Consider the following 25,369-nt stretch of genomic DNA (forward strand, 5'->3'; position numbering starts at 1 on the left):
CCTCCAGTGTAGTTGTGTCTAACATACACCAGGAGATGCAGATCTGTGCAAGGTTTTGAAGATAGCCAGTGAATTTGCAAAATATTTCTATACCTAATCATTATCAGGCAAGCTGTCATGGCTGTGAGAAACAGCTCATCATTTTAAGGATTTGTATCAGTTGTTTGTTACCTGTCTCTCCTAGCTTGTAGGCCTTTAGCAGGCTTAAAACTCCCTCATGGTACATCCAGAATTGTGGAAATTCATTGTAATATAGGCCTCAATCAGGTTCAAGTTACATTGTAATGGCATCATCATTTAGTAACTAGGAGTGAAATTTGGTTTGAATCACAGGAGGAGAGTGTACTGTTCACAGGATCTCCTTGATTTGTAACTGTATAGATACCGCCCATGAATTTCAATTTGTTCCTTGAACATAACGTGTATATGCCTACACTCTGCAGATTGAAAATTAAGACAAATCTGTGAGGTTCCTGACAGATACAGGTGAGGTCTAGCCTTGAGCAGGTGTACATAGGCCGCCAGCCAGAGCACACTTGCATCATCATATCACCCTGAATGTCATTTGTCTTATTCTTGTGTGTCATGTACCAACTTAGCACCAAAACATTGTCTTCTACAAACTTTAAGAAAATGAATAGAAGAACCATGGACATATTACTCTTCCATAAATAACTGATATTCACATGTCAAATAAAGGGTGAGCTAATGGCAAGTTATTGTTATTTCTGAAAGGATTTGTTGAACAATCTACATTTGAAAGAGGTCACTAGATATTTTTGGCAATAACTATATAAGAGAAGACAAGCTTCTGAGTTAATAATGCACAGTGACATTTATGTTGCAATGAAGTGTGTATGAGTAATGGACAAGATACCTTTAAAAACATTTTACTGCTGGTTTTCAATGCATTCAGGCCTTCATTACTGATTATGAGGAAATACCTCAACCGTAATCACATGCCCGAATGTACACTTAATGCAGGGGTAATGTAATGCCAAGTGGTTTTGCTGCATATGATACAGCCTCCATGATGTAAGAGGTGTATGTGTTGGCTTATTGTGTTTGTCACCACTGGAGGGTTTCTTGACACTTTTGACAGATAATGGATGTTTATTGTTGTTCAGCTTAGCAGGACTCATTTTATTGACCTTGAAAGGACCAAAGGGCCCTCGGGGTTTGTAACCTGTGATAATGAGTTCAAATACAAATCCCTGGAGCAGATTCATTAGTTCTTTGAGCCTTCAGACACCGGCACATGGCATTAGGTAAATGTTCATGCAGAAAGTTCCGAAGGAGATCCCCCACATCTGGTAATGAGGCACTTATAAGCTCCAGGGACTTCTTTCAGGTGTTCTAGCTGGCAAGATTTCTCAACAAGTTAACCAGTGGCATGCTGATAACTGCCGTGCCCAGCGGGTCTGGGACCTCTTGTCAGGTAAGCTCAATTAACTCTTGCTGATGTTCATAAACTGAGCACCATCTAACTGAGTACCATTAGATTTGGCAATAGTGATACATGCTACTTAGATCACAAAAAAATGCAAACAACTGCAGCATGAAATGTCTTATAAAAGTCATTATTTGAATTAATTTGCAAAGATTAACTGTCCTGGAGACACTTGCAAAAAAAAGTTATATTTAGTGACCATTTTGCCACAAGAACCTGCACGAAGTTATCTGTTCATCACCTCTACAAGACAAAAAGCTGTTTAGGGGTTAATATTGGACAATTAACAGAAGGTAGCACAGTTATGCATTTCCCCCTGTACCGTGCATAAACTCCTGTAATTGCCACTGTGTGCCTCACAGAATGAGTAATAAGTCAGCTTTAAGTCTCACATTGGATGCCCTAGTGGTGACCAAAGCTATCTGGCAGATTTCCACAGGTCTTTTACTAATTTTACCTACTCTAAGAAGCTTTTAAGGGGGATTAAATTATGCAACTTAAATTTACATTGGAAATAATTGAACAGCAGAGAGGTAAAACAAAATTGGACCAAAAAGCCACAGGTGGCTTATGCAATTCTTTGTGTATGGTGTTCTCTCGCCCTATGGGTGGGCGAGCATTTCCCTGCCAAAACAACAACAGCATCTTAAATGATGTGGTGGCCTGACATTATGGGCAGAAGGGCCCGTGCCCTCGATTTCGCAGAGCATGATGATAGTCTGTTAAAGAGAATTCATGATAATCTTAGAGAGGGACGGTGAGTATTCTCACATTTGCCTTTCTGATGAATTATCAATATGTAATTCACAACTATTGAGCAACGTTGGTAAGGTTGCCTTTTGGAAGTAGTGGGATTAGCTACACATTTTTTATTGGGCTGGGAAACATGATGTTCAAAAGATTTCCAAGCCCCTGTTGTAGAAGAATATAAACAGAAAAGTGTGCCTCCATGGGGACAGCGGCATAACAAAACTTGAGGGGACCTGCTTGCAAGGTACATGGAGGGCCCCACCATGCTTCAGACCCAGTCAGGAGCTCTCAGGTCAGGGGCCCGCTGCCCACACACAGTGCCGGAGGGAGTCCCCTGGAGCTCATGGCCCCTCCTGCACCTGGGGAGCTGCGGGGCTAATGTTAAGGGATATTTTCTCCCCCTTTCCACAACAGAAACAAATTTATAGACAGTGATTGGAAAGGTGACTGTGAATGGCCACAACCAACATTTTTTTGGGTACTTCAGAACGTTTCTTTATGGAAGGCCCGCCCCCTTGATTTTCTCATGATTTACACCATGATATTATTACTAGATTGAGGAGCAATATTATTACATATGAGGGTCAGGATTTGGGTTCTGCAATGTCACCTTTTGTGAATCCCTTTCAGTGGTAAGATCAGCGATTTGCGGTCATACACCTAAATTACGTGCACAATTAGCTTTATTAATCAAGCCTTAAGAATGGTTCTTGATAAATGAAGAAATACTCGGATTTATATAGAATGGGTCTTTAGGCACTGTTTAGGCATAGGGATATTATGTGATTTGCCCAGAATCACAGGATGTTGTGCCGACGCCAAGACACAAAGCTGGATCCCCAGCGCTACAGTCGGCAGCTCTGGCTGTTACGTCACACCCTCTTCCAAGGTGCAAATTGTCCAAGACTATTGGTATATATTTCCAGTCACTTTAGATTAAATTCATATGAGTAGTAAGTATTTCAAAATTAAAACTTGGTACGAGAAATATACATAAATTGGATCTGAATTGTGAGGCTCCTTGCACATAAAAAGCTTACACACAATCCCTGACTTGGTGTGAGCCTCAAGTTTCGCCTGTGAGGCTAGACTGCTGTGTCTAACAAATCTGAGTTAGAAGCTCTGTAAGATACAATCACTAAATAATATGAGGCATTAAATTTAGTTTAATGGACGATCTTGCAGGAAAAAATAACAGTATGCTCATTTACATAGTTATGGCGTTGGGGTAATGTCAATTCTTTAGTGAGCAAATACATTGTTCATTTGCGAGACTGGAGAATGCCGCAAGATGGTAGAGGCAATAGTAGTTATTTCCTTTGCACATTTAATTGTTCTGAGAAAACCAATTATCCACGGTAATGTATATTACACAAAATAGATATGGGTTTAATGCGCAAGGAAATTAAAAACATCATTTTATGGAGAAAAAAAATATAGCAATGTTCTCTACGACTGAAAGACTACATTTTTTCAAAATAATTAACTGCTATTATCTTGATGAAATCAAAGAACCACTCCTAAACTGATTTCAAACAAATTCGAATTTATGATCACGTCATACATGAAGGCAACAATAAGGTGAACCTCCAATTGAGGCAGACAACAGTGTGATGTTTGAAGAATATTTCATAGCAGAGCCCATATTTCAGAAAGCGAACTCTCTGATAAGGAATTCTAAAGAACAGCCCACGTGTTTTCAAAAACAAAAAACAATCTACATCTAGATCAATACAACAGGAGACCAAAACATATTTCCAGCAAAGACATAAATGAATAAAAAAACTTTTAATTCTTTGAAATGGGGAAACTTATTTTATAGACTTGTCTTATTGAAATTTCAGACTCAAAAAGGTTTTTCCCTATTTACAGCTCTACTGGGGACCAATTAATTCAGACTACAAAAATAAAACACCGGCCACATTATGTGATCACAGAAATAGCTGGCATATTTTGCTCATTACCGAAGCTTTACAGTGCTAATTTAGCAATGGGAAAGTTGAAAGGTTTTTCTTTTTTTTTAACTTCACTGCCTAACCTACATTTACAGTTTGTAATGTATCATCAGTCTGCAATTGATACAAATGAATTGCTATTACAGCTGCATGAAAAAAAGAAAAGACTGGATACACTTGATTAATTGAATAGTTAGGCTGATCACACCACAATCTGAAAATGTAACTTTAATGAGGACAATGAAAGCCTAGCTCGCCAAATCAGAGTGTAACAGTGTAACAGTCATTAGGGCAACAGCTTCAGTGGTATTCTGGCCTAAGGGTATCAGGCAGTGGCGGCTCACAAAGGTGAGAGTGGTAGGCGGGGCAGGGTATTTATGTAATAAATAAATAAACAAAACCACTTGCTCGCCGCATCGCCAACGCAGGAATGTGGCAAGAGCAAAGTAAGTGGTTTTATTTATTATAACTTATCCCGTTGTATGTCAACTTGCACCACCCCCACCCCGCATCACTGCCCTACTGCTCCTATTTGTGCAAGCCACTACTGGTATCAGGTGCCCACTATATCCCAATGATTGACAACCACAGGGTAAGCAGGCACATTTTCCATGGCACCCTTGCTACTCCATCGGTCTCAACATTGTGTCATGTGCCAATGAAATGACAAATTCCATTTAAAATGTTGCAGCTGTCATTAGTTATATTGTCAAGCCTTCTGTGATTTTTTTTAATGTTAAGGTATCAAGACATGAATCAGGTTTAAAACTGGCAACCTATTTTACAAAGACATGCATCTAAATAACATTTCAGGTGTACAAACAGGACTCCAAAGCATCAAGTTTGAGAACTTACAAGCATAGTCAGAGGATCAGCCACTGTATTTTGAAACACATTTTTGGTTAACTTGAAGGTGCAACCTTCCCTGTTTTCCTTCAGAGGAAACCTAAAAACCCACATTTTGCTGCTTTTAGAGAAATATGTTTGTTGACCTACATTTCTATGAACTATCCACCCTACTTTATTGAGTCCTATCTCTATATAGATATGCAACAATGTATTTAGCTTTTGTTCTAACATTATTTTGGGAGTTTGGGAGGAGGAGCACAATATAAAACGGATACTCAAATAAATAGGATAATTAACCACAATTGCTTCCTATTTAGAAAATTATTCTTCTAGAATGAGACGTTTTAAGCAACTATCCATTAAATAGCTTGCAACTCTTTCAGCATGCTCTTTCAGTTACAGGGTAAACTCTACTCTGAAATGTTTGGATTTTACTATTCAGATCATCCTCAAAAAAAGTTCTAATAATCATATAAAAAACGCTTTTCTGAGCAAAGCATTGACCACTTTTTCCACGCTCAAATCGAGAGTGCCAATGGGCTTAGATCAATTAGTGGGTAGGAAATAATACATTATTTGGGTAGAGAGGCAACAGTAATCTGGCTAAGGTAACTACCTCAGAGAAAACACCATCACAGAAGCCTGGCCACTACCTAATCCAACACAATCTATTGCACGGCTCACACAAACGTTTTCATTTTATGGCCAGTCTTCCATCAAAAACATTCTTCTTCAAAAAGAAGGGAACAAACAGAGGCTGTATAAGGCAGGACCAATGATTCACCTCTTGCCGTTTGCAATGCTGAAAGAAGAAATACTTAAATTAGATTGGTTTACTAGCTTAGGATCCCTGAAAGAAGGCCCAAGCCATGTGGATCATGTGCTGGGTTGACGCCGCATTACTGGGCACTGCTTCGACTGTGGATCCTGGAGCTTCCAATTGTTACCCATTTTATTAACTTGAAAAATCAAAAGAGAATTCATGACACCCTGAAATAATGAGCTAAACAAATAATTCCCCTTGCATTTGATCACTAGTCATCACTAATGTAATGTAGGGTGAATTGAGTTCTTATATTGAGCTACCAGCCACACTGTCATCTTCTGCACATTTGCTGTGAGGGGATAAAGTATTGCTGTACCCTAAGTACTAGCAATGCTTTCATGGTGTTCTTGGCGTTTGATCTGAGAATAGTTTCTCAGGAGAGGAGTGTGACCACTCCAGAGAATAGATCCCTGAAAAGAGAAATTGTTGCCTCAGAAGCATTACATAGTACACCAGAAAACAACAAACTATTTCTAAATGATTATTGAAGATTTTTGAAGCTGTTATGTGTGATGCTGACCACTGTACAATTTAAATTCTTGCTCTATGGTTATCTGTTTAGGCATTGCTGTTCCTAACCCGTTTGCCTCTTTTTTCTGATTTCACTTGAGTTTAAATATGATCTCAATATTATAACCATTATTCCAGTCTTCCTTTGTCTTTTGGATCAATTGTTTTGAGAACTGAACATAATTTTTCAAGCAAGGCCTCACCAATGCACTTTCATTGAAAGAATAACTTTTTTTATCTAGCCTTATACTTTTCCTATGTACCCAACCTCTCACCTTTCTCTTGTGGTTATTTACATTGTTGCCACAGCCCAATCAGAATAGGCCAATTAGATTAGAAACAACCGTTGATCTCTTCGGATTGATGACCTTTATATTCTTATTTTTTGATGGTGTTGCCCATTGTTCCACCTGCCAACCTTAGGCTAGGTATTCCCCTCAACTCTTTGCCTTCTTCCTCTATTTTAGTTTATTTCATTTGTGCTGGCCTAAGGACTCTGCTCACTTTACCACCGATACCCAGGGCTAAAGTGCATGGGCTTACTCCTTAAAACTTGTAACATTGTCTTATCTCCAACTACCATATTTAATGTACTTTAACTCCCTAGTAAAGTGGCACTACATGTGCCCAGGGCCTGTAAATTAAATACTACTCAGGGGCTTGCAGCACTGGTTGTGCCACCCACAAAAGTAGCCCTTTAAACATGTAACATGCATGCCAATACATCCTGTGTGTGTAGTTGAAACTGCCATTCCAACCTGGGAAAAGAAACCTATTTGCCAGGCCCAAATCTTTATTTTTAATACATATAGGTCACCCTTAGGGTAGACCCTGGACAGCCCAGAGAACAGGGTGCAATGTATTTAAAAAGTAGAACAAGTTCTTTTAGGTTTTACACGTCCTAGTATTGACAAAGTCATCCATTCATTTTTCACTACTGCAAGGCCTATCTCTCCTACAGGATAGCTTCGGAGTTGAAATATTACATTTTGTAAGTATAATTTCCAAATGTGAAGAGATGACCAGTTCATGTTTGGTTTCTCTGGAATCGCAATTTAAATTCCTAACTAATGGTAAAGTTGGATTTTAAATTGCAGTTCTAAAGATGCCACTTTTAGAAAACTGGCATGTTCCTGCCTTATCCATTGGGTGCTTGTAGCCTGTCTCTAGTCACATGACTGGGTGTAGCTGAAAGTTGGGGTTTGTGTAGTCCTCCTAGACAGCCACTCACAATAAGGAGCTTAGGTGTGCCTGGTACGGCTATCACTGGCAGAATGGGAGGGAGGAGCTGGGTATGAATCAACTTACACCTGAATGGGCTGTGACCCACCTTCATATAAAGGGCTGCATACCCCCCTTAGTCAGTCTGGAGGCAGGACAGGGAAGGCAGGGTACCTGGGAACATCAGTGGGACATCTCTAGAAGCAACTCCCCCACTGCAAAGGTACAACTGAGTATAAATACGGGACCTCAGACACCACCACTTCAGAATACTTCTGGACTGCCACTCTGCTGGACTGCTACTCTGAAGGAACTGCTGACTGCTGCCCTCTTGTCTGGGTGAGAAGGACTGGACCTGCATCACTCAAACCCAGAACCCAGAGTGACTCCAAGAGTTAGTTGACTGGACTCCTGATCTGAAGCCTCAAGGACATAACAGGCTCCCAGCTACCTTGCATCTTCATCTGTAAGTCTACCCTACCAAGTGGAGCCACCCCAGTCCTAGACTCATGGTAGAGGGTTAAAGGTGCTCTGCCAGACTCTGTGGACCCAGCGAAATAAACACATCTCCTCTGCTGCGGGATTGAACCCATCGTAAAGAACTGCATTGCATCACAGCTCTTCAGAACCTTCGTATCGGTCCCATTGCACAACACATCTTGACCTAGGTCCTCGAATCTCTCGCTGAGGAGGTCTTCAATGCCAACACAGCCCTCAAATTACAGCCTCGCACATCCGGGAACAAACAGATTGCTTCGTCTGCGTGACATATTTTCGATGCGGATCCTCGCACCGCTTCTTAAACCAGAATTTAAGGTACTTTATTCAAGGGGCCTAACTAGGCCTTTGTAGCTGGCCAACACTCTACTGTGGTCAGCCTGAACATGTGACTTTGTCCCACTCCGGCGTGAACAGATATCCACAGTTGGCGCTTTACACCTTCTGGCACTATTTTTACTAAAATCTTTAAAATGTAATATCTCCTTGTTCTACTAATTGGATTTTTGTCATTTGGTTTTGTTTTATATATTAAAACATGCTCTATTTTCTAACTCTGTTCTGGGCTTCTTTTGTAGTGTGTTTTTACTGTGCTACACAAATACTTTACACATTGCCTCTGGGTTAAGCCTAACTGCTCTGTGCCAAGCTACCCAAGGGTTGAGAACAAGTTAATGTAGGGTTTGGTTGTGGCTTAATCCCTGAGAAAAATTGTGGTTGCTGCTTGAGAAGGCTTTCACCCCCCTCAACCAGTAACCTAATTTCTTACATGCCTAAGTCTGAGGGATAAAAGCATGGCTTTTTACCCCACTCTATTGGACCTTATTTGTTCCTCGGGGGCTACTCGGACAAAACACACCTGATTTATAACTTCCCCTGGAGAATCAAACAAGACACTGATATGTTTGTCATCTTTAAAAAAAACATGGGGCATGTTCTGGTGTGAACATGGGCTTCTATTGGAATTCTCCAGGGCATATTATCAAGCCCATTGTCGCCGCTTTAGCTGCAGTTTTCTGCCGCTAAAAGAGCGATAAAATTTTAAAACCGTCCTTGATAATATGCCCCAAAGTCTTCTCTTCTAGCTAAATGTTATTGGCAATTATAAGAGGACTAAAAAGCTTCTGGTCAAGCATTAATCCACACCGGCCACCACTTGTCAGGTATTTACCCACAACACGGAGGGGATTTGAAAGCTCTCATTGCCACCCATCACTCACTCATTTCTTAACCAATTTTATTTGGTTAGCCCCATCTGTAAGCAAGGCTGCTTATTTATTTACAAGTGTTCTATACAAAAGGGGTTTAAAGGTTCCACTGAAGCCCAAGAAATTCCCACTGACATATCTCTCTCTTTCACAGATAACAAAACACGATAAAGATTTGAGGCTGACATGGAATAACTAAGACTATACTCCTATGTTAGATCAGTAATTGTCAGTGTGGAGAATAGGAAGAGATATGTTTCATATATTTGATGTGTTAAAGTAATACACAATAATTTCTGGCAAACGCTTTATATTGTTTCATTAAATATAAATATTTAAGTTTGCTTTCAGCTGGTATTCACTATAATTAACTTCATATAAGAATTTTCTGTTATAGCTTTATTTGTCTTATTGGTATGTCACTTGAGAACATTCAAAAATTGAAATCAGTGAAAGCATGGCATAGTGAGGCCTGTTTCACTCTCTTTCTCTGCTCCACCATTCATTATACATAGAATACGTGGTTCAAGTGCCAAATGCAAGCAGTTTTATCAAATGAATTTTATGTAATTATTTTCTACTTTAGTTCTTGGTAAATCCATATATGAAACCGACTAGCTGCTTCTGATCGCTTTGGGAAAGGGAAGCAAAACAGCAATACTGGTGTGTGCGAGGAAACAAATGAAACAAAGTTGTGAATATTCCGTTTTTCCCCTCGGGGTAACGTTCTGATGTTGACGCCTAAATATAAAAATCTTTATAGACTTGGGGCCATTAGAGTTTCCTTGGTTGCTGTGGTCAGAAAATCCATCATGTTAGATTCTCTAAAAGATCCAAACATGTTACTGCTTTGTCTGCAATTGTTTTTCTTTCGGGGATGAGCCTGGCAGCGTAAATTCAATGCATTGAGTTTGTCTCAACATCATCAAGAATAAAATGATCAAACTTGCGACTACAAAAATCTGCAGGTGCAAAAGACAATGCACATCCTAACAGGGTTAGCAATTGATTTGTAAAAGTAAGTTGCCAAATAAATAAAGATACTATAACGTTTTACTGATATGCATGCCACAAATGCAGGCCCCAGACACTTACCGGGCCAAATTACACAGAAGACAAGCAGTGAAATAAAAAAAAATATTCCCCTTACTGGAGGTCAATGTAAAACTTTTTCATTCACAAAGTGGCCTAATTCATAATCAAAGATGGAAATATAAGGGCTTCATTCACAGTTGTTTCTTGTGCGCCTTGGTTATGCTTGGGCACAAGATAAAGTAAGTTGTGTTACTAAATGCTGCATCCTAATTCCCAGAATCAAGATCTGACGGAATTTGTACATGAAAATTGCCCTTATGATGATGGAAAATGCACCAAACATAGGGCAGATTTTCTACCGCAGTGGACTACGGTTAGACGCAGACCAGGAAGAATTTCAGAGTGGGTCACCCTACAAAAGTATTTGAAGGAAACAGAATCTCGTCTCTATTTTTATATTGACATAACACTGCAAGTCATTTCATACCCTGACGATGCAAACAAATTCTGTCTATTTCTGTGAAAGACAGAAGTATGTGACTTTCTCGATTCAGAAAGGCAAAGCAGCAGCTGCTCATATACCAAAGGTATTTTACCACAGGAAAATACATTTTTGGCTGAAAAAAAATGATGGTGCATCCGCAAAATGTGAAAATGCTCCAAATTTAAAAATTAAGCATTTATAGAAACCTAAGTTTATTGTAGAGTCGAGGATTTGACTGGGCGTTGTCTGATAAACCCTTACAACTCAGAAATCTAATCCACATTATGAAGTAAACCTATGGGTGGATATGTCTTTTGCTTGTGGCTCTTAATAAATAATGATAGACCGAAAAAGGTAAGTCCATTAAATACGTTTTCTGTTTGTCAACCTGTCCCTTTACTGTTGGTCAATAGTCAAATCCACCGGAGCTTTAGTCTGTGATAAAATAATTTTTCTTATTCCTCCCTAAAGTTTATAGAGGAGTTATTCTGCTTTTTCTAACTCTGCAAACTCACTTAAAACTTAATTTTACCAGTGCAAATGTACAAGTATTTGCAAATTGGGAACGATATGCATTATGTTAGCAAATCCACAAAATTCTGCCTCTGTTGAAGTTCCAGATCAATTTGCACATCCCCTCCCCATTCCACTCCTTCCCCACACTTTTGGACTTTTCATGGAAGTAAGTGGATCTTTGCAAGAAAGTCCTGATTCTGTGAAACTGTGGCCTTACTTGTTCTGGTGATGTGCACAGTCGCAAAATGGAGCTTTGCATCCATTTCTACTAAAACTGTGCAGTGGGACTACCTTGGTAAGACTGTGAGTCAGCAAAATAGATTGTTGGTTTATTTGCAGAGTTTATGGGATGTGATGGTTGAGCTCCTACACTAACACATAAAGTCTTTGAGTTAGTATAAACACTGTTGTCAGGTGGTGCGCTGGACTGGTTGGCACCAGCAAGCAGATGCACAATGATATTTTTATTTTATTTTGTGTTTTTTATAGCACGGACTTGACCCTTGTAGGGTATCAGAGCAATTGGTTAGGCAAGAAGAAAAATTGAGAATCAAGCAACACAAATGCTGTCAATACCGGTTGCAAAGCGGGAGGATATGGGCGCACAATTTCTTATTTTCCAGTTGCGTATTGTTAGGATGGAAAAGTCCCTGCATGGTGACAAGGGTGCGCCACTGATATCAGAGCCCCAGCTGCATTGCTATGTGGGGCCTAGGTACTGATTTTGGTCATGGGCAAACATGGATCATGCGTTTGAGCAATGGCCTAGGCATGCCTCATGGGAACCAGGTATTGTTAGATTGGAAGGGTCACCCCAAGCTCTACCCTCATAGTGGTAGAAGCCTACAGCTCTTGCTAAGAGATAAGTAACATGAGCATACCTGTTTTGTGTTTTGTAGGAATCAGTACTGTGAACATGCCTTTTTCGCTGTGTCAGGAGAGTGGTGCCTACTGGCCAACTCATGTAAAGTTCTGCATCTGTGTACTTAGCTTACACTTAGCCTACAAGAAGTCTTTATGTAGTGCCATGCTGCATGTGATGCTTATGTGTCCGTGCCGGAATATATGTGTGCTGGTAAGTTTGACCCCCAATAGGCTTAATAAATGCATTGACATTCAGTAATATTTTTGCGATTTGTAGCACTTGTTTGGATGTTCTTACCGAATGCATGTTATTCGCTTCAGTGGGATGTGAGCTTGTGGTGTCACATACACACTGAGGCTTGAGTCTCTCCTGCCTACCTCTTTTTGCTTGACTTTTTCATACATTAGACATAATTAGATCAAGAAACTAAGTAAAGGAGCCAAAATGGGACAAACAACCAAATGTAATGGATTCCATGGCAAGACCTAATCTTTCTCTGGGTCTGCATCAACATCTGGAACGTCGCTCTTCTTGATTCTAAAACTAACTATCCTCAGCCTTATAAAAAGACATACAACATATTTCATAGAGGTAGGAATTCTGCTTTTCTACAAGTTAATTTCCACTGTAACAATACATGTTACATTTAACGGAGAGTCACATAATTCTTTTCTTTAACCATACCACTTGAGGCTTATAAATGTTAACCATGTGTTTTTACTACACTAAAATACCTCTATTACTCACTTAGCATCAACAGTAATTTCACCCTGGGGAATTCCCTGTTTGCTCTGTAGTTCTATATCTTGTGATAATGGATTCATTCACCTTATCCACACTATGACATATTTTGCATGCATTAGTTGATTTGACTTGAATGAAGAAACTCACGCTCATTGAGCTTTGACCAGTAAATAAAGTATATACGCTAAAAATGCAACTGCATTGCTGCTGTGTGTTTTATTTCTACTGCTTTGCTGTTTACACGCTCTGTTTTGCATACACTGTCTCTTGTTTAAAGCAATATGCTCTTATAGCTATGTAAAAGAACAAGGCACCCCATGGACCCGGTATGAGTCAAATAAAACAACAAATACGATTAATTTTGGATGGATTTCCTGCTACAAGCTTCCTTCCTTACATGACTATCTTACAAAACCACCGAGCCAGCTGGGTGATGACGCACAACAAACCTAATGATTTGCTAATTACTAATTAAAAATATATATTATATTTCAATTAATTGCCAGGGTAATTGACCGTCACTCGATTGCTTCGCATTGGACGAGTCCATCCAGTTCTCGGCGCGGGGGAGCCCGGCCTGTGGAGAGGCCCTCGCACGCGCAGCCCTGCCACATAGCTGTCAGTTCTGCATGGTTTGCCTGAATGCGGCACTCCGCGACAGCTGTCGGAAATAATACATAAGAGCAGCTGCTGTGACAGCTACAAAGGGCCATGAATCTTAATTGGGCTCAACATGATACTGTTTATTCTGGTAAACTTAAAAAAGAAAAATATTGAAGCTCCGAGCGAGCTTTTAATGTCTCAAAATAGTGTTTGCCTTTTGGAGAAGTGCAAAGTTGCCCTTTATTTTGACTACGCAGTTTCACTAGTATTGTTTCCGGTGGCTGGAGGGCGCGCCAGCAACCGAGGAAGCGTAGTGGCAGTTAGAGGAATGGAAAGGAAAAACAGGTGACATCGTAGACGTGCCCTCTGGTCATGTCAGCAGCAGCCACGTTTCTCAAAATGGGGCATATTAGGAGGCACTTTGCGCCGCATCAATCACATGAGAAAACAGCATAATGGAGCCCAAAGACAATGCAGGACTTACTCTCGGCACCGGCGTACAGCAGGCAGCACAGGAGAACCACCAAGGGCCTGGCTATGTGCATCATCCGACAGCTTGGCACCTGCATGCTTTGGCAGCCTCGGGCTCACGGGCTCAGAAGCCACAGCGAGTCTGTCCGGTCTGAAATGTCAGATGCAGTCCCTTCAAAGCCTGTCAGGAGAGAACAGAAAAAACATGACATGGTTATGCCTCCTCGTGGCTGTGCTGTGTAGAATCGAGGTAAATGGAAGCAGATAGCAGAGACAGAGCAAACGACAACACCCTCCCAACCACACACATCCTACATGATGTAGCTTGCAACACGTGTAGGTAAGTGCTTCAGTGCTCCACATAAATACGGCAATACCATACAAAGTGTTAGAAGGAACTACAATATGTCCTCATTTGCCAATCAAAGGGCCATATGTATCATTGAAATTCGCATTCGCAGAATTTCGGCCTTTGCGAATGCGAATTCTCAATATGGTATGTATTATGCAAATGTGGTTCAACCAACTTCAAGTTGGTGGTAAGTTGCGAATTCCTTTGAAAAAGCATTTTTTTTTTAAAACAAAAGGTGCCATGTGACGCTCATACAGGCCCTTAGGGCATGTATGTGCGCCATATGCGCACACATGTCATTTTCAGGGGTGCAGCTGGGTGTCCTTTGGACACTCCTGCACCCTTGAAAATATTCCTTAATTGCGATTAGCTAATTGCTAATCGCACATTTCCCCTTCATTCCTATGGGCCTCCTGGCCCATAGAAATGAATGGGAAATTATTCCTTATTCCTGGCCCATAGAAATGAATGGGAAATTATTCCTTAATTGCGATTAGCAATTTGCTAATCGCAATTAAGGAATCGTAAGAAATCGCTAAAAAGAAGCTGATTTCTACATACATACCATTATGCGATTTCTAAATAGCGATTCCTTAAAAATCGCTATTTAGAAATCGCAATTGGTGATGATGATACATATGGCCCAAAGTATCTCCACGTGCAGTCCCACTAAACTAAGGTAGATAAAAATTGACATTTTCCTACCGTAAATAAACTAGGGCCAGATTTTTCATAAGATCGCGTTGCCCTTGCATCACGCAGCATGTCACAAGGGGAAGGCAAATCATAAGTCAGATTTACCAAGTCACGCAAGGCCACCTTGTGTGGCCCGGCGTTGCTTGGTAAATCTGAAGTAACGGAAGGTAGCGCAAGTCGCTGACTTGCGTTAGTCTGTGCTGGGAAGGCGTTACATGGGTGGAGAGTGGGTGATCCCATGCACCCACACAAGTATTTTGCCATATTCCCAGATTTACAGAGACAGGTAAACCTGAGGATGCGTCAACATTCTACACTATCCCGATGGAGGCGCAACGAGGAGAAATATCTTTATTTCTCCTGTTTTTTTCCTCTTTCTAAGTGTGCAAAACAGGCACCCTTGCAAAATGATGCAAGGATGCCTGTGTTGACGCTAGGCTGCACTGAGGGTGACGGGACAAGGAGAGAGCAGGAATGTGCCATATCTTGGTAGCAATGGCACAATCCTGCCCTATTCTTTTGACGCAGCTCAGAAAGTGGTCTTGCTGCACTGCATCAAATTTTGATAAGTCTGTGCTCTGGTCTCTCTTGCATGCATAAAACAATTTTAATAAAGCTAGTATTTTACTAGCAAGAAAAAAAAATCTTTACTACAACAACTACAACATCTAGCAAAGAGAAATCAAGGCAGCATGGTATTGTTTCTCTTCACGCCCCCACGCTGGACACTGGCACGTCCTACATATTACTCCATGAACAGGATGGATCGCCACTGTCCAGCACATGTTTAATTGATGAAGTTTCAAGTTTATGGGTCGCCGGCTTCCATTATGCGCTTGCTTTCTCTCAGCAGTGCAAAGAGGCAGAGTGGTAAACACAGAATGATTGATCGACTGAACAAAACTGACACTCTACACATTTATAATTACAGCCAAGAGAGAGGTTAGAGCGAGGAGCTATCTTTAGAAAAAGAGCGCCATGTTATCTGGTGGGAAAGCCGACTCTCACCTGCGGCTTTGTCAACATTTACAGAATGCAGAAGCGGCTCTGAGGCCGTGAATACAAATTCTCACAACGGATGGAGCCTCTCGCCTTGCACACAAAGCAGGGGAAGGGATCTATTGTTGAGCACAGCTTCCAAAGAACACGGACTTCTAAATCCGATTATCGACTGACTGCTCTGGTGTAAGCGCTGAAAAATGAAGCTCCTTTACCAAAGCTGTTACATCACATTGAGAAAGTAGTTTCCTGTGCCCCTCTGTGTCTTCCTGTAGGAAGCAGTGCTTGATTTGAGCCTGTGGGTGCATGATCTTTGGGGACCAGAACTAATTTCTCGTCATCATATTTTGATTCAGAGCAAAAGAGACAAAAAGGCAGAAGGGGAAAGAAGGAGGAAAAGAAGGAACGAAGACAGGTACTTATAGGAAACCAGGTACTGAAAAGAACCTGCAGGAGTGAGATAAGGAGCCAGGGAGTGTCTGGTGGTGGAATAAAGAGGCATGAGGGGGAATCAAGACTACACCATCTTGGTAAATATCAGCCCGACCTTCAGTAGTGCCACCTGCAGGCCTCCAACTGCAGGCCTCTGACCAAAACATTAGGCCCCTGCACTTGTTCTTGCCCCGAGTGGAAGAACAGGCACTAAAACTCAGCCTTCACTGGGTAGCCAAATATGCACAGCAGAGGGTGAAATGGTGGGTGATGGGCTATCTTCTCCCCATCTTTCTTGGCTTTCCGTGGTCTAGAAGGCCCCAGAAATGTGGGCAGAAAGCGGGAATGCTAGCACACCAAAATCCTTGCTCCAGCAAGCCACTGCAGACCTGCAGCAGACAACTGATTTCTCTCCATTCTCGGAGTCAGCCCTGACACAGAAACTGTTAGCATTGCCTGTCTTACAGTGGCGGCCAGCACAGGTACACGTGGAGGGGCAGTGGGGCAGGAGCAGGGCAGGGTGATGGGGGAAGCCGACAGGCGATGGAAAAGGTATGATTAAATAAGGAAATAATACATGTTCTGTCGTCCGTCAGTTCCCCCCCTGCCGCTCCCTGTCCCACCCACCTTGCTTACATGTACTGCCCGCTACTGCATCCTCCACCATTGCCTAGAAAGATGTGAAGGGACTGACAGAAACTGAAAATAGTAGAGAGAGATACTGGCAGGTTCAAAATGAGTAGCACAGCCACAGGAAATGTTCCTTCAGAAATCACTTTGGGACTGCTGTTCAAACGTTTGCACTCTTAAAACTGGATGGTGGCAATGCCCTGCTCCATGGCCTCACAGGCTCTGTACTGGCCATCCTTCAGAGCATCCTACACACTGTAGTAAGGCTCATCCAAGGCCTAAAGATATATGGTAACATCACCCTCATAATAATGGAACTTCACTGGCTCCCCTTGCTGGCCTACCCATCTTTAAAACCAGGTACAGAGTTTTCAAAGGCAATATAACCAGCAGCCTTGCATATATGCTGTCAAGTTCGCCATCTCCAGTGGCTCTTGACACACCACAAGCAAGGATATCAGACTAAAGGTAAAAAAGTACCAACAAGAAAAAACAAGTAGGCCTTCTAAATCCATGCACACAGGATTTGGAGCAAAATCTATCCATCAGGACCACCTGAACTGATGGAGCGAGATAGAAAACAAAATTTTGTTTAAACTCGCAAAGTCACATTTCCATAACATGAATAAAATTATTAATGATTTGTGATATGTTGTGCTAATACAACCTAGATTAAACTTTACACGTGGGGGGACTAACATGTGTGCTCATAAACGTGCATAAATGTTGCATCTTTTTGTTCGTGCAAAATAATAAAATAATTTATTGTTTTCGTTTTTGTCATTACTAACTGCTGCATATTTAAAATAAGCATGTGCTTGTTTTGCTTATTCTTGTCTGTATGATGTCATTTCTACTATTCTAGGTGCATATGGGTCTCATAGAAAAACGGAGACTGGTAAATATAAACGCTGCTTTATTTGTTTGCAATGGCTAGGTAACATTTTGATTAATCGGGTGGGTTAATTATTTAGTAAACCATGGGGTGGATACAGAATATACTTTATTTCTTACATTAATACTTTTCTTGTGTTTGTTTTATACTAGAAATCATAAGTTGCCTGCTTTTGAGGCCTAACTATTTGAGCCGCACAAAAAGAGCTAATTCATATTTCTGCAGAAAGTCACGAGACGCCCATTCTGAATTAAAACGTTTATTGAAGCTGCATTCACAAAGCAAAAACTGATGAGCTGACATCATTCTGTCGGACATGGCCAAGGTCGAAAGTGAACTTTTTGTCAGTCCTTAACTTGGCATCCGCGGAAGTTGCTCTGAAAAGCTATGGAAGCTGCGAGGATGATCTGTTACAAAGTTGCAATAGCAGGAAGCCTCTGGCTTCACGTGGAAGAGACAATGGTCTTTGTAAGACATGATTTTGTGGAACTTTTTAAGAATCGGGTGACATGTCACTTGTCACTTTCAGCCAATGGGACGTCGAGTATTTCTGAAAACTTTCCTTTGCTAGTTTAGTTAGCGTAGAAAGGTATAAAAAGTCATGCCCTTAGGGTTGGGCTGGCTGCTGCTTTCTGACTTTCCGATGAGGGTGATGTGCTGCTGGACTTTGCGTGGAGCACGTAAGAATCCTCAAAGAACTTTACTTTAATTTCTGTCTATTTAGCTCAGTTAGGGAAATAGGTTTTAGAAATGCTAAACTTTATATAATTTCTTTAAATTGATTCAATTGCTTAAATTGTAATTTTCTTATTTCTTACTATCATGCTTGCTTTATTTGCAAATAAAATTTCATTTATAAAACTTACAACATATATACTATTATTTAGAAAATAAAATCTTACTTTTGACAAACAAGCTGGTCTTGGTTATTCAGAAGTATAGGTTACCATTAGCTAGATCACGTCGCCTATGGTGGTCGTTTAAATGGTTGGGTTTTATTCTAATGACAATATTCTTTCTGCAAATGTATAAAATGTTTATAGTTTGTAAATAATGTGTATATAGATTTATTTGACCACCAGATTCAGTAGGCCCAAAATATATCAGGTTCATAAATGGGTCCATGTATAGTTTAGAAATTTGTTTATAGGTTATGAAATTGGGTAGCGTAGTTTATGATATATTTTCTATAGCCCGCTGGATCAATTATCTGGTAGCAGAAATTGATGGTTGCTAAGGAGTAACCAAGGTAACATGTTGGTTGCTAAGGATTGCGTCATGGTATGCAAATAGGATTGATGTTTTAACACTTGTTAAGTTCGTTTTTCGTGCCTATCTGTAAGCTATACCGGTATAGATTGTGTGGCGAGAAATTAGTCACGCAAGCCATCTGTTCGTTTGTAGTGATATCGCCGAGTATCACAAGAGGTATCGCCGTGTACCATAGTGTTGTCGCCGAGCAGCACAGTTTTAGGGCTAGGTCTGATTCTTGTATAGTGAGGAATTTCTAAGAAATCAAAGCAGCATGAGAATAGGGACAAAGCGCCTTCCATAAAACTCACTGTGATGAGAGTATTAGTTATATCCGAGCTTGAGTGAAGGGTAAAATTTAACGTCGGTGCATGATTATCTATAAACAGGTTAGAGTCCTGTACGGGTACATGTTTCATATCTATAAACAGGTGAGAGTCCTGTACGGATAACGTCGTTATTTTGCTAACGGTGCATGATTTCTATAAACAGGTGAGAGTCCTGTACGGATTTTGTGTGTGTTTGAATTTAGGGAATTTTCCGTGTAAAAGTGCGAGTTTGAATTGTATTTTATGTTCAAGTGGAACTCTTAGAACTTTCACTTCGCGGTGGGTTCAGAGCAAAGCGAGTTCATAATTATACTTGCTAGAAGGGTGGGGTAAGGTTACTCTACTAACAATTGAATATTATCCTTAGTGTGAATAGCGCCGTCTATTCCGAAGTGTGGATACTTGAATGTATGTAAACTATCCTAATTAGTGAAACGAACAGATGTTGTCTTTATAAGTGATTGTTAAGAATTAATTTACACCGAAAAGTGTTCTTAAAATGGCGCTGTGAAAAGATTTTGTGAAGGAGGGGTAAGCGCCAGGAGTGAGAAACGAGAAACCGCAGCTGCTGTGTACGTCACAGAGCCGCGCTGGGATTGGGTGACCTACGTCACAAGCTGTATTCTGATTGGCTCCTGAGTCTCTGACGGCCTGTGAGCTGATTGGTCCTTAGGAAAATCTCCAAAATTATTGGTCGAGCTGAAAAGTGACGCAGCTCAACTGCCATTGGCTTGTTAGTGTATTTCGCGCACGGATTGGTTGTTTTGCGGAACATCCCGGAAATATTTTACGAACGAATTTGTGAATTAAATTTTACTTTTGAAAATGAGTTATCATTTTAAACATGTTGAGAAAAAGACAACATTATTTCAGAAATTTAAGAATTTATTTTCACCTGACAAGAAAATCGAAACGCGAGGTGGTAAACTACTTCATAAGTATAAAACACCTGCAGCATACATGGAAGGTGAATACGGATATCATACTGTCTTATGGTTCGACAGTTGGAAACGTTATACTAAAAACGATGGTGTTTTGGCTTGGCCTGATGATGGTTCATTTAATGTAAGAGTTTTAAGAAACTTACGAGAGAAAATGAATGCTCTGGTTCCAAAACCGAGACCAACTCAATTTGAAGCTTTAGTTGAGTGGGAAGATGAGATGTATCAGTTACAAAGAGAAGCTAGTGGAATTAAAAGACCTTCTAAAAATCCATCATGGAAAAGAGAAACTCATGAAGATAGATTGCGAATGTGGAGACAGGGAAACATGAGTGAAGGATTGTATTTAATTCATGAAATGGTAATGGGTTCTCCTACAGGGAAATCTATGGAAAGTGAATCTGAGGATGCAATTATGGAAGAAATATATACAACTGCTAGAAATAAACAGCCTAATCAGCCTTTGAGACCTCCTAGATCATGGTCTACTCCGGTGGTTTCTACTGAAACTTCACCGAGTGCACCTCCAATTAGCGAAGCTCCTAAACTTTATCCAAATAATAGTGAAATCACTGAAACTCCTAGAAGACCAGAATTTGAGAATGCTCGAAATGAGGGTAGACATTTTTCAATGACTCCAAGAGCAAGGGAACCTCCAAAAGAATATACAAGAGAGACAAGAAATGTTGAGGATGATGATTATAATGAATACTTAAGGTCTAAAGAAGAATTAATTAAAAGAATGACAAAAGGCATGGAAGCTGTTACAGTTCCAGTAACAATAGGTCCTGTTCAGCCTGTATTTGAACAAAGAAATACAAACAAAACTGGATTAACTATTCCTTTAAATACAGAAATTCAAAAGCCTGCTGAAAAATTTTATTCAGATTTGACAGAATTAAACACTTCTAGATCGAGAATGCCTGATTTAACTTTCAATGAGGATTTATCTCCAAAAACACCAATGGGTGCTATGTCAGATGTAGGAAGTCCTGAAGTCAGGGTAACTACACCAAAGCTTGATGTGGCCAAATTAAAAGCAAATATAGAAGAATTAATAATTGGAACAATTGGCCCAGATAGTTTAAATTACTATCGGGATGATGAACTACTATTCATTTGCAAAAGTATTCAGTGGAAAACGAAAAATAAATATGATCAATTAGAGGATCTAGCTGCAGAACTTGAAATCGATGTGAGTAAACAAAAGAATTTTGCAAAACATTATAGATTAGATTTCTCAGAAAGCGACATTGAGAGTTTGAACTCAATGGGAAGAATAGTTCACATTAAAGATTTAATTGTCTATATCAAAAAGCTAGGAGAACTGAACAAATGGAGAGTTAAATGGACCAAAAGAAAGGAAGATGAAAGATTAGAAAGAATGTCAAAACAATTTCCAATGAGAGAAGTTGCAGGTGGAGGATATGTTCATGTCCCATGGTCGAGACAGGACATTCTGTTATTCACAAATGACTTTCCAAAATTAAGAGAGAAACCTGTTGAGTGGTACAGACAAGTCGATAGATTTATCAAAGTGTCAAAAGTTCTGTGGATTGATTTGGATGGATTTTTTGACATTGTTGTTCCATCTGATCTTTGGACAGAATGTAAAATATCTATTAGTTGGCCAAAAACAGAACCTGAGCGAATTAAAGAAACAGGTGCCCCAAATCCACTTGTAATGGATTTTTATGAGAAAGTAATTGTTTGGATGAAAAACAAAATTCCACCCAAAGAAGTTGATTGGGTTAAAATAGAAAGAACAGAGCAGGAAACAAAAGAATCAGTTCATTCTTTTTATGAAAGACTACTGTTAATCTTTAAACAATACAGTGGTTATGAAAAATTAGATGAGAAAGACATGAGTCATTTTATCTATAGATTTGTTTATGGACTAAAACCTGAAATTGGAGAAATGATCAGAACTAGTATTGTCGGATGGCAAGCACTATCTATAGATGATATTCTGAGAAAAGCAAAATATTGTAGCGATGAATTAGAAGTAAAACAGAAGAAGCTAAAGGAGAAAGCCATGTGGGCACAGGTAAAGGTAGCTGAGCAACAGATTGCCAGCATGGGAAATAAGAACACTAATTTTGTTCAAACTGGAAATACGAACCAGATACAAGGAAAGTTTAAAGGTAATAATTTCCAAAAGAAATTTAGCCCAAAAATAGAAGAGCTGAAACAAAGATTACCTTGTTTTAATTGTGGCGAAATTGGACATTGGAGGGACGAGTGTCCTCATCCTCCTAGAAACTTAAAGAATCCCTTATTGAATCCACAGATGCAGAATGGTGTTAACGTGCAGCAACAGCTACAGATGCAACAGGGGTTAAATGAATTTAATATTCAGCGACAATTACAACAACAGCAACAACAACAGGTGAATAATCGACAGGACCAGTTGCCACAACCACCTTTTCCGAATTGTGGGGGAGTTCAAAAATATAATCCAAACGTGGGATTTCAGGGATGTGAACAGGTAATAAAACCACAAAAACAGCAAAAACAGCAAAGGGTTCAAATGCAAAATGCTTCACAACAATTTTTATTAACAGAAAGCCAAGACAGTGATTCTGATGATTATTGCTGACGGTGCCCGAGAGAGGAGGAAGAGTGTGTTGTTGGAGCCACTCTTGAGGTTGACCAGTCTGGTCCTTATGTAAACGGGAAAGTTAATGATGTAGACATCACTTTTCTAGTGGACACTGGTGCTACCCGTTCTACTGTTAGATCAGTGGAAATTGAAAACCTACCTCTCTCTGGGGATACCATCCAAGTTGTCGGAGTAAGTAATCAGCAAATTAAAACAGACTTAACTGATCCAGTACCAGTTGAAATTGGAAATTACAGAGACAAACACAGATTTGTGGTTTGTAATAGTAGTCCAGTAAATCTATTAGGTAGGGACATCCTATGTAAAATGAATTGCAGAATATATTGTTCTCCTGAAGGAGTTGAATTACAAACAATGGAGGAAGATGGTTTGTACAGAATGACAATGATGATGATGGAAGCAGAAGAAACAAAATTGTTTCCTGCATTTGAAGAAAAAGATTTACCTGAAGAGCTAAAAGAAACAGTGAAATCTGAAATATGGGATTTTACTGGGAATGAGATGGGTCTGATGAAAAACGTAGATCCTGTTAAAATTGCATTGAAGCAGGGAATAGAATTTCCAAACACTCCACAATATAAAATGAAAACTGAGACAATTGAAGGTATTACACCTGTAATTGAAAAATTAATCAAGCAAGGTGTATTGAAAGAAATGAAGAGTAGCTCTTGTAATTCACCAATTATGGGAGTTAAAAAGGCTAACGGAACATTTAGGATCGTACAAGATCTGAGAAAGGTTAATCAAATTGTTATTCCATGTTGTCCTGTGGTTCCAAATCCAGCAGTAATTCTATTTCAGATTCCATATGATGCTGAATGGTACACAGTCATTGACCTTTGCAATGCATTCTTTACTGTTCCTCTACACCCAGACAGTTATGAAATCTTTGCTTTCAGATTCCAAGGTAAGACCCTTGGATGGACAAGAATCCCTCAGGGCTATACAGAAAGTCCTTCAATCTTTAACGAACTGTTAAAAAGATCATTAGAAGATTTAGACTTACCAGGTAGGTCTACGTTGGTGCAGTATATTGATGATTTGTTAATTGCTGCTAAGACAAGAGAAAATTGTGTAACAGACACAATAATTCTGTTAAATCGCCTTGCAGAAGAAGGACATAAAGTGTCCCCAGCAAAACTACAGTTTTGCAAACAAGAAGTGAAATATCTTGGTCACAGAATTGCAAAGGGAAAAAGACAAGTTACAATAGAGAGAATAAAAATGATTCAAGCAATGTTACCACCAAGAACACAAAGACAGGTCAGAATGTTCCTGGGAATGGTAGGTTACTGTCGACAATGGATAAGTGGATTTTCGGTAATTGCGAAACCACTACAAAGACTGACCAAATCAGATATAAAAGATCCAATTATTCTCAATGATGTTGAAATGGAATCTTTTGAAAACTTGAAAAAGAGCTTATGCCAAGCTCCTGCTTTGGGTATGCCAAATTATGAGAAAGATTTTGAACTGTATTGCAGTGAGAGAGAAGGATGTGCATTATCTGTGTTAATTCAGAGACATGGAAACCTAAAGAAACCTATTGCATACTTCTCTGCAGTTCTTGATCCAATTGCAAAAGCATTACCAGGTTGTTTAAAAGCAGTTGCAGCTACAAGTATCAGTCTTGAACAAAGTGAAGGAATCATTATGGGATTTCCTGTAAAAGTTTTTGTGCCTCATTCAGTTGAAATATTACTGACAAGAGGTAAGACTCAACATTTAACAAGTAGCAGATTGACAAAGTATGAGAAAATCATACTGGGAGCAGATAATGTTTCGATTTCAAGATGTTTGAATCTGAATCCTTCTACATTACTGCCTGATTCTGAAATTGTTGATGACATCGAGACAGAACATGAATGTTTAGATGTCATGGAATTCTGCACAAAACCAAGAAAAGACATCAAAGACAGACCTTTACCTGAATCGGATTTTGTCTACTTTGTAGATGGCTCATGCTTAAGATCCGAAGGTGGTGTCTTGAAAGCTTCATACTCAGTTTGTACAGTCGAAGATGTTGAAGAAGCATCATGTCTTGAAGGAGTTCGTTCAGCACAAGTGGCTGAATTGATTGCTTTAATTCGTGCATGTGAAATATCAAAAGATATAAGAGTTACCATCATTACTGATAGTCAGTATGGGTACGGAGTTGTGCATGATTATGGACAACTCTGGTCACAGAGAGGATACATGACATCAACAGGGTCACCAATTAAAAATGCGGTATTCA

At 39.9% G+C, this 25,369-nt stretch overlaps 1 protein-coding gene across 16 annotated transcripts in view; it reads right to left on the reverse strand.

Moving 5' to 3' along the window:
• PTPRD (protein tyrosine phosphatase receptor type D) overlaps window positions 1–25,369 on the reverse strand; it is a 1,484,152-nt gene that overhangs the window by 577,062 nt on the left and 881,721 nt on the right. For all 16 annotated transcript variants that reach the window (XM_078675875.1, XM_078675878.1, XM_078675877.1 and 13 more), the window contains one exon: window positions 13,999–14,166. In XM_078675875.1, coding sequence (XP_078532001.1) covers window positions 13,999–14,083 — 85 coding nt within the window. In that variant the 5' untranslated portion in view covers window positions 14,084–14,166. The remainder of the gene's footprint in view (window positions 1–13,998; window positions 14,167–25,369) is intronic.

The sequence above is a fragment of the Lissotriton helveticus genome, chromosome 2_1 (genome assembly GCF_964261635.1).
Source record: "Lissotriton helveticus chromosome 2_1, aLisHel1.1, whole genome shotgun sequence".
Classification (NCBI taxonomy): Eukaryota; Metazoa; Chordata; class Amphibia; order Caudata; family Salamandridae; genus Lissotriton; species Lissotriton helveticus.